The 18,975-nt window shown below is 42.5% G+C and overlaps 1 protein-coding gene and 1 long non-coding RNA gene across 3 annotated transcripts in view; one reads left to right on the top strand and one right to left on the bottom strand.

Moving 5' to 3' along the window:
• stat6 (signal transducer and activator of transcription 6, interleukin-4 induced) overlaps positions 1-18,975 on the bottom strand; it is a 171,260-nt gene that overhangs the window by 89,290 nt on the left and 62,995 nt on the right. For both annotated transcript variants that reach the window (XM_034172329.1, XM_034172327.1), the window contains exon 7: positions 13,317-13,465. In XM_034172329.1, the coding sequence (XP_034028220.1) occupies positions 13,317-13,465 (149 nt within the window). The remainder of the gene's footprint in view (positions 1-13,316; positions 13,466-18,975) is intronic.
• Positions 6,889-9,085, top strand: LOC117512312. The gene is made up of 3 exons (XR_004561270.1): positions 6,889-6,900; positions 8,468-8,469; positions 8,994-9,085. It is a non-coding gene; the product is annotated as an uncharacterized LOC117512312 (long non-coding RNA).

The raw sequence follows: 18,975 nt of genomic DNA, 5'->3' as shown, positions 1-18,975 counted from the left end.
GACTTCTTCTGAAACTTCTCTGTTCTCTCACGACGTCCTGGATCAATAGAGCCTGAAATGTGGAGGTTTTCATCTTGAAACAGGCTGACGACGGCGCCTGGGAGCGCTGCGCGACGTCCCGCTCTGTGGGAAGTCCTTAAAGCGACAGTATCACCTCAAAATCTCTCATCAGCCATTAAAATTTTCACCGAAAACCAGCTTAATTTTTCGAACCGTGTCCACTTCGATGTGCCTCACAGGTTTAGAAAAATTTTGATCAAACAAAGCGCCAGTCTCTCAGCAACTTCTCAGACAAAGGAATTCCGATGAGGGGCTGGATGACTCTTCCCACAAGGAGTGCTCACAGGTGGATGACGTCACTGACAGGAGTGGAAAAACTCACGCATGCGCACGAGGGTTCAAGCATGTCTGACGTAAAAACATATGAATGAAATCCATATAGTTTTTGAAAAAATAAGAAGGACCTATACTTTATTGACAGCCCTCGTACAAATACTAAGTAAGTGAAATATATTGAAAAAAAATTATAATTTTGAGCATTATGCTCATCAAATTTGAGCTTAGAATTCTTTCCTAGAGACCAGGATCTCAGTGTGACACAAGTTGTGCAAACTAAGCAAGATTACACTCTTTTGATAAAAGTATGTCTTTGAGGTGGTAAAGTGAAGCAACCACAGATATGTATTTAACAGAAAATATTTGGGTCACTGCAACATTTACTTCACTTGGAAGTTGTAGACATGTTAACTACCTTAGCATATAAAAGAATCAGGGCAAAGTCTTCGCAAAGTTCACTAAACTCTAAAGTGCTGAAGCTGTCACACAATAACAAACATTTCTGTTAAGAAACTAATGCTGTTACAGTCAAACATACGTATGTTTAAAAATGACATTTGTTACCCTTACTACTTTGTCTGGAAACAGCTATTTTTCTAACTTCGTGGCTACTTCTCGTATCAAACATTGAAGCAAAAGCTGCAGTCTCACAGACCTCTTCGGCGCCACAAATGATATTACGGCTCCTTGTTCACATTTCACTAACCTGGTTTAAAAACTTGTGAAGCTGCTTTTGTGCATGATTTGTTGTGTCAAAATTGTGAGTGAATGAATACAGAACATGCAGATTGGAAAACGATACATTAGGAAACACAGGGTCCAAAAACAGGCAGGCAGTTCAAAAAACACAGCAGGGCAATCAAGACAAAACTCAGAAGAAAAGGGCTGGAAGCGAAGGCGGTAAGGCACAACGATCTGCCAGGAAAAAAGTGAACAAGGTGAGGCTTAAACAGAGAGATGAAGAACAGAAAATGAGGAACAGATGTGAGGGAAAGATCCGGGCAGGCATCAACATTAACGCTTGTCCAATTGTCCTGGACAAGTGTAAAATGTGATCGGACAAGCAATATGTTCTAATCGTTGTCCGACCGGACAAGTGGCATTTTTTTGGTTTAAAACGTTCAAATTCTTTATTTTCATCGCTCGGAAACAAAATACCTGACCGCTGCCTTTTTGTTTTCTTATTTACATCACGTCCTGTCTCGCACCTCGCGCAAAAGCGTCTTCGGTTTTTCCCACCACTCTCCACACAGCGGACAATCGGAAAACATGATATCACTGTGTGTGCGAGACCACTGTATGGAGTGTGCATTCGTAGTAGAGGCAGACATTTTTTCGGGAATCTCATGGAATGTGAGTTAACTTTGCTATTTATCACGGGATTGGGACGGTACGGGATTAAAAATTCATTGGAGCAGACGGGAGCGAGAACCAAGGCTTTAGGCAGCGAGCCATCCTGCTGTCATTTGAGCGGTCAGTTTTCGAAAAAGACGCCGAAAAAATAGTGGGCGGCTTTGCTTAAAGCCGTCTAAAATTAAGACTGGGTCCGATCGCTGCAGCCGTCTGTGTGTGTGTGTGTGTGTGTGTGTGTGTGTGTGTGTGTGCATGCGTGCGTGCGCATGCGTGAGTCAGCTGGCTGCGAGGAGGGAGAGGGGAGGGGTGTGTGGAGCACAGAGTGAAAAACACAAAACACCTTTAAACCCCGTTTACACATAGACGGTTTTGTCGGCGGGTAGTACGTAGACCAAAGTTCGCGGTAGTTCTGGCTGTTTTCGCGGTGGAAAGGGGCGGAGCATTTCACCGGTGTTTTGACCGCTGTACTAGCCGCAAATACGCGGATAAAACGCCGCTAAATCCGCCGAATAAAGCGGCATTTTGACGCCGTAGCATCCGGCACATGTCAGGCAACGGGTGTTAATACCCAGTTCTATCCTTCGCAATCGCAGGTTAAGAGGCGCGTGAGAACGGCGGTGTTCTGCTGCCGCCGATAATACCCTGTATACCGCTGGATTTATCCAGGAAATTCCTGCGTTACTCCAGGAACTTTTGCATATAGGCACCGCCCCCAGAGTATAATAGGCTGAAGCAGCAGGAATACATGCATCTGTCACTGCAGGGGGAGGGAGATCATACTCAGCCTTTTCTTCTCCTTCCTTTTACCCTCCTCAACGTGTTGCTCCATCTCCACCACAGGGCTACCCTCTGCTTCTGAACCAGACCTCTTGGTAAGTCCTTGCCGCTGCCAATTTCCTTTTTCACCCTCTCTACTTTTAAGATTAGGCTTAAAACTTTCCTTTTTGCTAAAGCTTATAGTTAGGGCTGGATCAGGTGACCCTGAACCATCCCTTAGTTATGCTGCTATAGACTTAGACTGCTGGGGGGTTCCCATGATGCACTGAGTGTTTCCTTCTCTTTTTGCTCTGTATGCACCACTCTGCATTTAATCATTAGTGATTGATCTCTGCTCCCCTCCACAGCATGTCTTTTTCCTGGTTCTCTCCCTCAGCCCCAACCAGTCCCAGCAGAAGACTGCCCCTCCCTGAGCCTGGTTCTGCTGGAGGTTTCTTCCTGTTAAAAGGGAGTTTTTCCCTTCCCACTGTCGCCAAGTGCTTGCTCACAGGGGGTCGTTTTGACCGTTGGGGTTTTTCCGTAATTATTGTATGGCTTTGCCTTACAATATAAAGCGCCTTGGGGCAACTGTTTGTTGTGATTTGGCGCTATATAAATAAAATTGATTTGATTTGATTTTAGGAGGCATACTGGAGCTTCTCTGCAAAAATATCTGGAGCTGGTTGCGAGTGAGAGGCCTGCATGCAGCGCGCCAGCGTTTTTATACGGACCGCCACCTATCGGCCGTTTGGAACGGCGTTAACCGGGAGGTGGCGTTTAGAACGGCGTACTGTCCGCTAGCGCCGCCGTTTTGTCTGCCTCTGTCGCCGGTTAAAACGCCCTTGAGGACGCCGATGTGGGCTCTATCGCTATTTTACACTCCGTTGATTAGGGATACAATGCCGGCCGCCAATTACGGCGGTGTAAACTGCGGCACTACAGGAAGGGGTAGGATGAAATGGCGATTAAAAAGTATCAAACGCCGTTGTTCGCGTTGTCTCCGTCGTCACGCGAATTCTTTGGGTGTGCTCCCGGAATTATTCGACATGTTGAATAATTTTTCCGACGATTACCAGTAAAGACGGAACTAAGCCACGCCCCCTAGTGCCGGCGTTAACAACGGCGTGTGATCCTTAAGACGGCAAAAAACTCTTCTGGGATGCTTCCGGGAGCTCTTACCGTCTATGTGTAAACAGGGCTTTACTCTCTGGACTGTTCTGACGGTATGTCCTGTTCACACCGTGAGTATGTGTCGGTGACAGTTATACTGAATTAATGAGATGAAATAAATTGGTCAAAATTCCTTAAAATGAGAATATATGAATGAACAGAATAAAAATCACATGTGCAGTGCTGTTCAGAAGCAGAAATCATATAAAGGAGCTGAGAACTCTGAACCTTAATCTGTTATTTTCCAAAGATATTTATTTTAGATGACTTAATGTAGTTGTTTAACCTCTTAAACCCTAGAGTGCCCAAATTTGGGGACTTGCCCTGTTTTGGAACATTTGAACACTCATAACTAACCAATGCTGACACTAACATACACTTATTATACATCAAAATGTCAAGCGAAGTCTCCTCTACAAAAGTATCCACTTCAATCACATATCAACTAACCATAGCTGAAACGCCAAGCAAAAGACATAAATCGGAATTCATTTTTTGGGGGGGAAAAAAAACCCCTCATTTACTCATATCAAGTATTATTTACTTTTAATTTTTTTGCATCCACAACATCCCCTAGGAACTGTCTTTTAGCTGATCCAAACCTTTGCATTTTTGACCTTGTACAAGCTGAGAAATAAATCATAATGTATGGGTATGTGATTTTGGTGAAATAGGCTCTAGGGCTTAAGGGGTTAATGTTCAAGCACAAAATGTGACTGAGAAGGAGAAAAAAAAAGAGGAAATGAACTCCAGTCTGAATAAAACTACAAGATGGTGATTTTTATTTTTTAAAATCAAAGTAAGTTACCGCTTATTATTTTCAAAAATCATGAGTCAAATCAGTCTGCATTGTTCAGTTTTTCCTGCACGTTTGTGTATTTTTTCATTCTTTATAAGACTTTGGTTTTTGTGTTTGTTCTACTAAAAAGTTTTAAAAAACAATAAAATGTTAACACTTTCCTTATAGTTTCAGAAATGGAACAGAAACAACCACAAATGAATAAAAAGTACGGACTGTATGTAAAATGAAGATGAAAATAAAAATGTTGTTATACGACACGCGAAGCCTCTGCTCCTCTTTCCATGACAAAAACTCCTGTAACAGTGGAATGTGCCGTTCATTTCCAAACTGGACGCTGTGTTTTATCTGGGACGTCGTCTGACTAGCACAGGAATTGTGAAAAGATGTGGACATCAGCACTTTTTCGGCACATTGAGACAGACGCGCGGAGGAATTCCGCGTGTCGCGGCGGTGCCGCATGGCGCACAGCAACGCCGTGATGAAGCCTCACGGGACATGTTCTGGCATGTCCAGGCACATCCACAATTTCTCAGATAATCACTCGATGGAAAAACCACCGACAGCTGTCTGAACGCCATCTCAAAGCCGTCCTGTGAGACCAAAACGGAGGTGGTTTTGTCTCGCTCCAGTAGCGAATCCATCGTGACGCGCGAAGCCTCCGCTCGGCTTTCCATGACAAACTCTCTTGTTAAAAGTGAAATCTGCCGGAAAATGGTTATGTCCAGCTCTTGTGATAACCAGAGAAATGGCACACGATGGTCATGGATCCAGACAGCCATCCATTTAGAAATGAAATGGTCGTTCAGCCTGTCGATGGCGGCTTCAGAGCGCGGCGCGCCCCACAGCCGCTGGGGGCCGTCCTTAAAGCGACAGTAACACTCCTTATTCTCTACCAAGCCCGTAACATTTTCACCGAAAGCCAGATAAATTTTAGTCTCTAACAGTTTCTGAAAAAATTCTGATGGAAAAAAAGCCCAAATCATTCCGCCATTTCCTGACAATGAAAATCCGACGAGGGGGCTGGACCACTCCTCACTCAAAGCCTGCTCACAGGCGAATGACGCAACCGACAAGCGTGGAAAAACTCACGCATGCGCACGAGGGTTCAAGCTTGTCTGACGCAATAACACGTGATTCAAATCCATATGGTTTTTGAAAAAAATAATAAAGTCGGATACTTTTCTAATAGACCTCGTATATTAACAAAAATAAATAAAAATAAAGCTGATCTCACAAAACATGAAATATGTTGGTTTCATACAGTCTGCAGTTACAGAAATAGAAGACAAAGTAAATGTCAGGATCATTACGTGTCCATCACCACCACATTTTGTAAACTACAAAATGGCCATGCATTATTTATGTTTTGTGTCTTTTAGTGACTTTTTTTTATTTTTATAATTTGGATTAAGGCAATAAGTGCCTCCCTGTATTACAACAGATGAACTGTTTCTGTTGCCACATCTTCTGAAATAAAATTGCAAAATTTTACCACCCACACAGGAGAGTGACAGTATTAACTTTTTCATGAAGTGATGCATCACAGCAAAGCAGATGTGATAAATATTTAATCTGAATCTCAGTCCCAGAAAATGTTGAAATGTAATGATTTTTCTATTTCAGCTACAATTCTTATGTTGGAATGTTAAAGTACTTACAAACAAAAAAAGTATGACAGGTTTTATTAAGTGACAAGTCAGTGCAAAGTAAATGTGATAAATATTTAATTTGAATCTCACTCACGGGTTGTCCGGACAACCAGCTTTTCCTATAGGACAAGTAAACTGCCAGGGTTACTCGTCCTATGGACAAGTACACTAAAAAGCTTAATGTCAATGCCTGCCGGGGCATGGGTGTAGAAAGACAAAAAAAAAATGCCGACCACCAAGCACAAAGTGACAGACAAGAGAATACAGGGAAGCAAAACCCAATCAGAAAAAACAACAGAAAATCATCACACAAGATGTCATAGTCCCAATTGTAGACACGCATGCACACGCACACACAGCCATGTCAGATAAAAACTGTTTTTGATGCTTCATTTTAGAGGAGAAGGTTCCCGGTTCAATACCACTCCAGCCTGTTCTCAAAATAGCTTAAGGGACTTAGAGGATTTGACATTAGGTGGTCTCTTTGGCTCCTTATGACATAATTCATTTTGACAAAACTAACTTTGAAGAATTAAGCTGTAGATACCAATTAGTGTGTAGGCAGCTTGGATGACATCCACACAGGCATCACCACTGACAACACGTACTTGTGCATTCTCTCTCTCTCTCTCTCTCTCTCTCTCTCTCATTGTCTTGTCAGTGGAGCTGATTACTGGGTACACCTGTGGCAGCTGAGACAACTGCAACTAATCATCCCTGCAGTATTTAAACACTGGCTCTTCATGCCACCCTTGCCAGATCCTTAGAGTCCAGCAGGCAGCCTCAGCTTTGTAGCTGTAAAATCTGCAGTTTTCCCAGAGTCGAGTTACTTTTGTACCCGTTAAAGGACAAGATGCACATTATTTAACGTCCCAGTTAGCAAGACAACATAAAAGTAGTCTTGACTGTAACTCTCTAATTAGGGGTCGCTGATGTACACTCAACAAAAATATAAACGCAACACTTTTGGTTTTGCTCCCATTTTGTATGAGATGAACTCAAACATCGAAAACTTTTTCCACATACACAATGTCACCATTTCCCTCAAATATTGTTCACAAACCAGTCTAAATCTGTGATAGTGAGCACTTCTCCTTTGCTGAGATAATCCATCCCACCTCACAGGTGTGCCATATCAAGATGCTGATTAGACACCATGATTAGTGCACAGGTGTGCCTTAGACTGCCCACAATAAAAGGCCACTCTGAAAGGTGCAGTTTTATCACACAGCACAATGCCACAGATGTCGCAAGATTTCACGGAGTGTGCATTTGCATGCTGACAGCAGGAATGTCAACCAGAGCTGTTGCTCGTGTATTGAATGTTCACTTCTCTACCATGAGCCGTCTCCAAAGGCGTTTCAGAGAATTTGGCAGTACATCCAACCAGCCTCACAACCGCAGACCACATGAAACCACACCAGCCCAGGACCTCCACATCCAGCATGTTCACCTCCAAGATCGTCTGAGACCAGCCACTTGGACAGCTGCTGAAACAATCGGTTTGCATAACCAAAGAATTTCTGCACAAACTGTCAGAAACCGTCTCAGGGAAGCTCATCTGCATGCTCGTCGTCCTCATCGGGGTCTCGACCTGACTCCAGTTCGTCATCGTAACCGACTTGAGTGGGAAAATGCTCACATTCGCTGGCGTTTGGCACTTTGGAGAGGTGTTCTCTTCACGGATGAATCCCGGTTCACACTGTTCAGGGCAGATGGCAGACAGCGTGTGTGGCGTCGTGTGGGTGAGCGGTTTTCTGATGTCAATGTTGTGGATCGAGTGGCCCATGGTGGCAGTGGGGTTATGGTATGGGCAGGCGTCTGTTATGGACGAAGAACACAGGTGCATTTTATTGATGGCATTTTGAATGCACAGAGATACCGTGACGAGCTCCTGAGGCCCATTGTTGTGCCATACATCCAAGAACATCACCTCATGTTGCAGCAGGATAATGCACGGCCCCATGTTGCAAGGATCTGTACACAATTCTTGGAAGCTGAAAATGTCCCAGTTCTTGCATGGCCGGCATACTCACAGGACATGTCACCCATTGAGCATGTTTGGGATGCTCTGGACCGGCGTATAGGACAGCGTGTACCAGTTCCTGCCAACATCCAGCAACTTCGCACAGCCATTGAAGAGGAGTGGACCAACATTCCACAGGCCACAATTGACAACCTGATCAACTCTATACGAAGGAGATGTGTTGCACTGCATGAGGCAAATGGTGGTCACACCAGATACTGACTGGTATCCCCCCCAATAAAACAAAACTGCACCTTTCAGAGTGGCCTTTTATTGTGGACAGTCTAAGGCACACCTGTGCACTATTCATGGTGTCTAATCAGCATCTTGGTATGGCACACCTGTGAGGTGGGATGGATTATCTCAGCAAAGGAGAAGTGCTCACTATCACAGATTTAGACTGGTTTGTGAACAATATTTGAGGGAAATGGTGATATTGTGTAGATGGAAAAAGTTTTCGATCTTTGAGTTCATCTCATACAAAATGGGAGCAAACCCAAAAGTGTTGCATTTATATTTTTGTTGAGTGTATTTTATTCCTCTCACTCAGAGATAGCAGGTGCATTTCCAGAAAACATCTCACTCAGCAATTCTTGGCATTTCACAGTGTGTGAAACATCCCAATGACTGATAGACAGAGGGAAATGATCCTGCTCTGTCCGAAAATAAAGTCTGAGCTTTTGTTCGAAAGTGATGGTTCGGATTTACAAAGGATTTACAGACAGGAGACGACACACTTCATTGGAAAACAATCAAAAACACGGTGAGTCTGGCATGTTCAGGATTTTCCCACTTTTGTGATTTTTATCAGTGGAGCTGATAGGCTTCTTTTTTACTTTGAGAGAGTGTGAATTTGGAGCTTGAATGTGTGTGTGTGTGTGTGTGTGTGGAATAATAATAGTAATAGATTTTATTTATAACACACTTTACATCTGAAAGCAAATCTCAAAGTGCACAGTACAGAGAACAATAAACAATAGAGAAACAATAAAAAGGCAATAAAACAAAATAGCATTGTGTGTGTGTGTGTGTGCTGCTCAGCACGTGTTGTTTCAATTCACTCCTCTCAGCTGCATGAATGAGTGTCTCCACGGTGTTTTTCCCGGCAGCAAATGTATTTTTTTTTCGATTTTATTGATAACAACGCTCATAATTATTTTTGCACAAAGCTGAACCCAGCAGACATTGTTATTGACAGGCTGCATTTATGGCTCATTGCCGCAGGTGCACTAAACCTTCTCAGGGCTGCAGGTTTGACTGACTGCATCAAAATCAACAGTTATCATTTAAAAACGAGTCATCATAACACAGTTCTTAACAGTAGCAGCTATATTCCACTGAAGTGCACGTTGGGACACTTCTAATAGCTATGTCACCTGTCGGAAACAAGCGAGTACTCACGAGTACTTTGTTTTCAGAAGTCTCCGTAGCTGTTTGCTGTGAATGCCGTATACTTTGAAACTGGTCACAGAAGTGCACAAAGTAATCCCGGTGGATCATCGGATGGTAACTAACAGCCTAAATCTTAATTGCTATGATTTCAGTGCGACATGTCCTTTAATGACTTTGTCTCTCTTTGTTCTCAATTCCCTGATACCATCAGCTCCACCCGTCCCATCTGGCCTGGGTTTCTCAACTCCTTGCTTCCCTCCCAATGATGGGTGTCTCCTCCTTCCGTGCCTCTGCAACGGCTCCTTCATTCCACCACCTATTACCACTATCAATAAACCTTTTTAACATCGTAAACTGCTACCTCATAGTATCTGAGTCCACCTCAGTAGACTACATGGACTGTGAACACTGTAATGTCATCAAGTCGATGACATTTATAGGAATTAGTTTGTGGTATAAAAATACATTAGCTCCATGAGACGATACATATCATAATACACCTGTCACGATTCTGTGATTTTATTCTATACTTTTATTTAACGTTAGTATATAGTGCCTTTTCACTCTTTATAATCATTCTTCTTTGTGGAACAATTTGTAGTGCGATTTCATTGTAAACAGCATACAATGACAATCAAGGCCGAACTGAAATGAACTGATTCCACAGATATCACAATAATTAAATCACTGTACACATGTAGAAGATGATCTGTGGTGAAGGTTTTAATTTTAAAGAAACAAATTATTCTGAAGTATAAACTGTAATCCTCAATATTATGTTTCCAATTTGCACACTGTATAAATCTTATATTTGGTGTTCGTCACTGGTGCTTTGACAACAGTCTAACAAGAACTTTAAACAGGAATCCAAAATTATTCTCTACGTCTGATGATGTAGCACGGTCCGTGGCACCGTGCACTGACTTCGTGTACAGACTGCCGTCTGCTTTCCTCATTCCAGCAAAAAATCATGTCACAAATTAGTCCAGCTTTTCATCCTAACTTCATCCTCTTCATCCAAACAGCTCTTCATGCCTCCAGACGGCTTACAGGGTAGTGGATTTGTTTATTTGTCTTGGAAGAATTAGCACTGTCAATTAGCTCCTTCAAATAGTCATCCGTCAGCAAAACAAACTCAGTCAGGTTTAGGTAAATGCCGCCCAAACTAGTGGGCAGTGGTCAAAGTGTGCAATGGTACAAAATGTATGGAACCAAATATGTACGCTAAATGCAACGCAACCCAAATGGGGTGAATAATCCATGTCACATACAAATGACAAAGATCCACTCAGCCATTTATATATATATATATATATATATATATATATATATATATATATATATATATATATACAGTGAGAAAAATAAGTATTTGAGCACCGTGCGATTTTGCAAGTTCTCCCACTTAGAAATCATGGAGGGGTCTGACATTTTCATCTTATGTGCACGTCCACTGTGAGAGACATAATCTAAAAAAAAAACAAAATCTGGAAATCACAATGTATGATTTTTTAATAATTTATTTGTATGTTACCGCTGCAAATAAGTATTTGAACACCTGTGAAAATCAATGTTAATATTTGGTACAGTAGCCTTTCTTTGCAATTACAGAGGTCAAACGTTTCCTGTAGTTTTTCACCAGGTTTTCACACACTGCAGCAGGGATTTTGGTCCACTCCTACATACAGATCTTCTCCAAATCTTTCAGGTTTGGAGTTTCAGCTCCCTCCACAGATTTTCTATTGAGTTTAGGTCTGGAGACTGGCCAGGTCACTCCAGGACCTTGAAATGCTTCTTACGGAGCCCCTCCTTAGTTGCCCTGGCTGTGTGTTTGGGGTCATTGTTATGCTGGAAGACCCAGCCATGACCCATCTTCAATGCTCTTACTGAGGGAAGGAGGTTGTTTGCCAAAATCGCGCAATACATGACCCCATCCATCCTCCCTTCAATACGGTGCAGTCGTCCTTTCCCCTTTGCAGAAGAGCACCCCCAGAGTATGATGGTTCCACCCCCATGCTTCATGGTTGGGATGGTTTTCTTGGGGTTGTTCTCATCCTTTAAACATGGTAAGTGGAGTTGATTCCAAAAAACTCTATTCTGGTCTCATCTGACCACATGACCTTCTCGGATGCCTCCTCTGGATCAACCAAATGGTCACTGGTGAACTTCAAACGGGCCTGGACATGTGCTGGCTTGAGCAGGGGGACCTTGCTGCCCTGCAGGATTTTAAACCATGACAGTATCATGTGTTACTAATGTAATCTTTGTAACTGTGGTCCCAGCTCTCTTCGGGTCATTGACCAGGTCCTCCTGTGTAGTTCTGAGCTTTCTCAGAATCATCCTTACCCACAAAGTGAGATCTTGCATGGAATCCCAGACCAAGGGAGACTGACAATCAACTTGTGTTTCTTCCACTTTCTAATAAATAATCATATCAGCTGTCGTCTTCTACCAAGCTGCTTCCCTGTTGTCCTGTAGTCCATCCCAGCCTTGTGCAGGTCTACAGTTTTGTCACTGGTGTCCTTAGACAGCTCTTTGGTCTTGGCTATGGTGGACAGGTTGGAGTGTGATTGACTGTGTGTGTGAACAGATGTCTTTTATACAGGTAACAAGTTCAAACAGGTGCAATTAATACAGGCAAAGAGTGCAGAATAAGAGGGCTTCTTAAAGAAAAATTAACAGGTCTGTGAGAGCCAGAATTCTTGCTAGTTGGTAGGTGTTCAAATACTTATGTGCAGCAGTAACATACAAATAAATTATTAAAAAAAATCATACATTGTGATTTCCAGATTTTTTTTTTTAACCTTATAAAACCTTATATGTAAGAAGAAGAATTTTAAATTCTATTCTAGAATTAACAGGAAGCCAATGAAGAGAGGCCAATATGGGTGAAATATGCTCTCTCCTTCTAGTCCCCGTCAGTACTCTAGCTGCAGCATTTTGAATTAACTGAAGGCTTTTCAGGGAACTTTTAGGACAACCTGATAATAATGAATTACAATAGTCCAGCCTAGAGGAAATAAATGCATGAATTAGTTTTTCAGCATCACTCTGAGACAAGACCTTTCTAATTTTAGAGATATTGCGTAAATGCAAAAAAGCAGTCTTACATATTTGTTTAATATGCGCTTTGAATGACATATCCTGATCAAAAATGACTCCAAGATTTCTCACAGTATTACTAGAGGTCAGGGTAATGCCATCCAGAGTAAGGATCTGGTTAGACACCATGTTTCTAAGATTTGTGGGGCCAAGTACAATAACTTCAGTTTTATCTGAGTTTAAAAGCAGTAGTAATCTATTAGATAAATATGATTCAAACCACCACAAACCACAAAATCGCAGGGTGTTCCAATACTTATTTTCCTCACTGTGTGTGTGTGTGTATATATATATATATATATATATATATATATATATATATATATATATATATATATATATTCTCACACATACACACACACACTTTGCACTCGGATACCAATTAAACAACTGCAAAACATAAAGAAGACCATGCTCATACTGCCGAGAGTATTTTAGCATTGAGTTATATATTTTCTTTTGTTTAGTAAGCTTTAGCATTTTATTAAATATTTTAATTATACAAAATTGCCTCCTTTGCCTTTACTTCTGACTTACGTCCTTGAAAGGGTTAGGCACTGACAGCCTGCCAATCAACAAGAACTGCAAACCCGCCTTACAGCATTGCATGTTTTTGCTGTCAAAGTTCAATGTCAAATAATATGCAAGGTGATACTTCTATATGATTAAAGCAATATAATGCAAAGTTCAACTGTCCCAAAGGGAGCAAAATGAGTGAAATGCACCTCACCAGGTCTGGAGGGGGTTAAGATTGTCATCAAAAGGATGTCCAATGGTCGATTTGTGCTGTTCCCACCGCCACGTCTTCAGCGTTTTGATCAACCGGGACTGACACTGGTCAAGACAGTCAACACACTGATGCAGCAGCTGGAAGCGTTTCTACAACAGACAATCAATCAATCAATCAATCAACATTTATTTATAAAGTGCTTTACAGCACCGACTGGTGTCCAAAGTGCTTAACATTAAAAACACAAATTTACAAAAATAAAACACATATAAAATAAAATTTTAAAACAACACAATAAAAAAGAACATAAAAATAACAGAACATGTCATCTCCCCACTAAGTGTTAAAAGCCAGTTTAAATAAATCTAAATAAGTCTTTAACTTAGATTTAAAAAGTGCTAGGTCAGGAATAGTACGTAACTCAAGAGGTAGCTCATTCCACAGTCTCGGGCCAGCTACCGCGAAAGCATGATCACCCCAGCGTTTATATCTTGACCTTGGAACATCTAAGTAAAGCTGGCCAGATGCCCTTAATGTCCTACTGTAGGTGCTGCAAAGTTAAAATTTCAGACAAGTAGGGAGGTGCAAGGCCATAAATAGCTTTAAAAACAAACATTAAAATTTTAAAATCAATTCTAAAACGAACTGGAAGCCAGTGGAGTGAGTACAGGACGGGCGTAATATGCTCACGTCTAAAAGTGTTTGTCAAAAGACGAGCAGCAGCATTCTGCACCAACTGGAGACGTGCAAGAGACGACTGATTAATGCCCGAATAAAGTGCATTACAATAATCAAGTCTGGAGCTGATGAAAGCATGAATGGCTGTCTCAAGATCACGTCTACTGAGAAAGTGCTTTTTTTTAGCCAAAAGGCGAAGTTGGAAAAAACTAGCTTTGACAACAGAATTTATCTGTTGATCGAACCTCAAACAGCTGTCAAATATCACTCCCAAATTCTTGACAGCTGGTTTTAGATAGTTAGCCAAAGCACCAAAATTTGGTGTTACCACATTTGGTATGCCAGTGCGCTCAAACACCATGATCTCAGTTTTGCCATCATTCAGGTAAAGGAAGTTTTGGGACAGCCACTGCTTTACATCATCAATCAATCAATCAATCAATCAATCAATCAATTTTATTTATATAGCGCCAAATCACAACAAACAGTTGCCCCAAGGCGCTTTATATTATAAGGCAAGGCCATACAATAATTACGTAAAAACCCCAACGGTCAAAACGACCCCCTGTGAGCAAGCACTTGGCGACAGTGGGAAGGAAAAACTCCCTTTTAACAGGAAGAAACCTCCAGCAGAACCAGGCTCAGGGAGGGGCAGTCTTCTGCTGGGACTGGTTGGGGCTGAGGGAGAGAACCAGGAAAAAGACATGCTGTGGAGGGGAGCAGAGATCAATCACTAATGATTAAATGCAGAGTGGTGCATACAGAGCGAAAAGAGAAAGAAACAGTGCATCATGGGAACCCCCCAGCAGTCTAAGTCTATAGCAGCATAACTAAGGGATGGTTCAGGGTCACCTGATCCAGCCCTAACTATAAGCTTTAGCAAAAAGGAAAGTTTTAAGCCTAATCTTAAAAGTAGAGAGGGTGTCTGTCTCCCTGATCTGAATTGGGAGTTGGTTCCACAGGAGAGGAGCCTGAAAGCTGAAGGCTCTGCCTCCCATTCTACTCTTACAAACCCTAGGAACTACAAGTAAGCCTGCAGTCTGAGAGCGAAGCGCTCTATTGGGGTGATATGGTACTATGAGGTCCCTAAGATAAGATGGGACCTGATTATTCAAAACCTTATAAGTAAGAAGAAGAATTTTAAATTCTATTCTAGAATTAACAGGAAGCCAATGAAGAGAGGCCAATATGGGTGAGATATGCTCTCTCCTTCTAGCCCCCTTAGTACTCTAGCTGCAGCATTTTGAATTAACTGAAGGCTTTTCAGGGAACTTTTAGGACAACCTGATAATAATGAATTACAATAGTCCAGCCTAGAGGAAATAAATGCATGAATTAGTTTTTCAGCATCACTCTGAGACAAGACCTTTCTAATTTTAGAGATATTGCGTAAATGCAAAAAAGCAGTCCTACATATCATGAATACAATTAAATAATGATGACAAAGCATCACTCCCATTAGTCCTCACAGGCATAGATTTGCAGATCATCTGTATAACAATGAAAGGACAGGTTGTGCTGGGTTGTGGAATGTGCTTGGACAATAATAATAAGAATACTAATAAGAAAATCATTAGCTACCTCCAAAACCTGGAGAAAGAGGGACTCATCGACAGGCAGACATACTACAGACTGTACCCGGGGGACACCACTCCATGCATCTATGGACTGCCCAAAATCCACAAACAGGACGTGCCACTCAGGCCTACTGTATGTAGCACAGATTCCATCACATACAATTTGGCTAAGCACCTCAAGTGGATTTTGGCTCCTCTAGTGGGTAACTCAGACCACCATGTGGAGAACACACAAGATTTTGTGAACAAGATCAATGACCTGCAGCTGGAGGCAGATGAAACTATGGTGTCATTTGATGTGACTTCGTTGTTCACCTGCATCCCCACCGCTGAGGCCATCTCAGCTGTGAGGCAGAGACTGCTGGAGGATGTGTCTCTACCTGAAAGGACCAAACTCACACCAGACCACATCTGCCAACTCTTGGAGATCTGTCTTAACACCACGTATTTCCTGTTTAGGGGGAATTACTACAGGCAGCTCCATGGTTGTGCGATGGGGTCTCCGGTATCCCCCATTGTGGCCAATCTGTACATGCAGCGAGTGGAGAAGACAGCCTTGACATCGTTCACGGGCATCTCTCCCAGTCACTGGTTCAGATACGTCGATGACACATGGGTTAAAATCAAGCAACAGGAGGTCGAGGACTTTACAGAACACATCAATTTGGTGGATTCCAATATCAAGTTCACACGTGAGGATGCCAGAAACAACCATTTAGCCTTCTTGGACTGTGATGTTACGATTGGCGAGAACAGGCAGCTCCAGACAGAGGTTTACAGAAAACCCACTCACACTGACCAATATCTGCTCTTTGACTCAAACCACCCCCTTGAACACAAGCTCGGGGTGATCAGGACTCTTCAACACAGAGCCCTACAGGTGCCCACAACTGCAGAGGGAAGGGCTAAAGAACAACAACTTGTACGGAAAGCCCTCACAGTATGTGGGTACCCACAATGGTCCCTGGACAAAGTGCAGAAGTCCCAGAAAACAACGAGACCAGATAGACAGGAGACGGAGACAAGAAGAAGAGGAGTGTCTCTCCCTTATTTAGCATGAGTAGGGGAAAAACTACAGAGGATCTTCAGACAGCACAAAATCCCAGTTTACTTTAAACCGGTTAACACCTTGAGACAGAAATTAGTTCACCCTAAGGACAGGATCCCTAGTTACAAACAGAGCAATGTAGTGTATTATATCAGATGTCAGGAAAACTGTAATGAAGACTACATAGGTGAGACGAAGCAACCTTTAAACAAGAGGCTATACCAGCACCGCAGAGAGGTCACCAGTGGACCTCAGTCTGCAGTTCATCTCCACCTGAAAGACACTAACCACACATTTGAGGACAAGGAAGTTAAAATCTTAGCCAGAGAGAAGAAATGGTTTGAGAGAGGTGTCAAGGAAGCATTCTTTGTAAAACAGTTGAAACCCAGCCTTAACCGGGGGGCGGGTCTCAGACACGCTTTGTCCCCTGTTTACAATGGGGCACTCAGGTCAAAGCAGTTTCAGTCTTTTGTTCATGGTAATGAGTCATTCACGTCATCAGGAGAGTCGTCAAGGGAGCCATCAGGGGAGGCTTCCATCCCATCATTAGGAGAGTGCACAATAGGTGCTAATTAGAGCTATTGTTTAGTCACTAACCTATAGCAGTCGGCCTCTCGGTAGGAGGGGTCTGGTTAGGTTAAAAACTCCAGCTTTTGTTGGCTTCTGGTTTATTCTTCTCTACAAGAGTCAAGACAGAAGTCAGACTACCACAGCAAGAATTTTAGCTAAAGAAGCTTCTGTGATTTGAAGCGAAACGTCCTCACGCCAAGCAACCCAGTCCAGTCGAAGATTCAAGCTTCTCTACTACAGTGATTAACGGTGCACACACACACACACACTCCCTCTTTCTCACTCTCTCGCAAAGCTGTGATGTATGGCACCTTAAAAAAGGTTACAATTTTTCCTGAGCCAAAACTGATTGCTGCTATACCTGGCATCATGGGCAGGCCTTAGGGTACCTTGCCTGACTTTGGAATCAGTTGGGGCCACTATGGATGGATGAGTCTGTCAGTCACGCACCAACCGCAGAAAAAAAAAAATTGCAGGCTACCATGATTACAATTTGTACAAATTTCCAATACTATAGATTATTCATCATAAAATTGATAAACACACTGCGTTACCTGATTTTTACTACAATAATTGTGAATGATTTGATTAGTTCATGAAATGATCTGGGTAAAACGGAAACATGAAATGCAAATGATGATATGTATAGAGTGTTGACTACTGGACCTAGCTGTGTGAGAATGAGAAGAGAGTGAGAAGTGAAAAAACTATGCTGAACTAAAAGATTGATACACTGCATTTGTTTAATCAAGGACCACAAAGAGAGAGAGAGTAAAAAAAAAAAATAAAAAAAAAATTGAGAATTTCACCATTATAGATAACTCATGTTGGGTATGAGTTGCGTGTTCACACAACACGATTGAGGCAGAATGGTGCACAAAGGAGGAGTCAAATGCCACTCGTGAAAAATTGGAGCAACCTCAAAGCTGTTGCTACAACCATTTTCACACATCACCGGCCAAAAGACAGTGAATGCCCTGCGCGTGCTCATTCGATCACTCTCTTGGCAGGTGTCGACCAAATTCCAGGTGTCACACGCGAACATCCAACACTGCTCGCTGGACACTTAGAAAAGGCGGGGCTATTCATGCTCCTGGTACGACAGTAGAGAGCAGCTGACTACATTCGAGCCGTTTGTGAAAATTGTCTAAGTGCCCCGTGAGTGTGGCATCACCAAGCAGCACACATGGGTGTGGCTGTGCCGACCTCCACCCCCCAACACGTGGCTTGCGTGTGTATTGCAGCTCCCCCCGACAACACACGTAGTGTGCCAGTGTGTCGGCTCCCCCCTCAACACATATGGCATGCGGGGGGGGGGGGGGGGGGGGGGTTACTCTTACATGACATGCTGATATTTATTTCCAGACAGCCATGTCTAAGTGCACACAGCACGGCAAGGCACCTCTCAGCTGATCACCAGCCAGTCACTCACTGACAACTAGAAATGACAGCTCAGTGCACACGACGTGTTAAATTAAAAACACAGAGAACAGAGCCAGGACAAGTATATAAATACTATGACAATAACTACATACACACTACATAACAAATAACAAAAATAATTAAACACAGAACCAGAGTGACAATTTGTTCTGTGCGCTGAACGAACAGGAGGGCATGTCTGCACACAACTGCAGCTGTTGAGATCTCATGTTGTACTCATTTTAAGAAACAATTTTTTAATAAACTACTGTCTAAAACTATAGCTTTTTGAGTGATGTTAAATCTATTTAATCTCAAAGACATTGTGAAATACAGTAAGCCCAGTTAACAGTTTGCAATTCAG

Source organism: Thalassophryne amazonica, chromosome 6, assembly GCF_902500255.1.
Source record: "Thalassophryne amazonica chromosome 6, fThaAma1.1, whole genome shotgun sequence".
NCBI lineage: Eukaryota > Metazoa > Chordata > Actinopteri > Batrachoidiformes > Batrachoididae > Thalassophryne > Thalassophryne amazonica.
The sequence above is the reverse complement of the archived record's forward strand: the minus strand, read 5'-3'. Positions and strand labels throughout refer to the sequence as shown.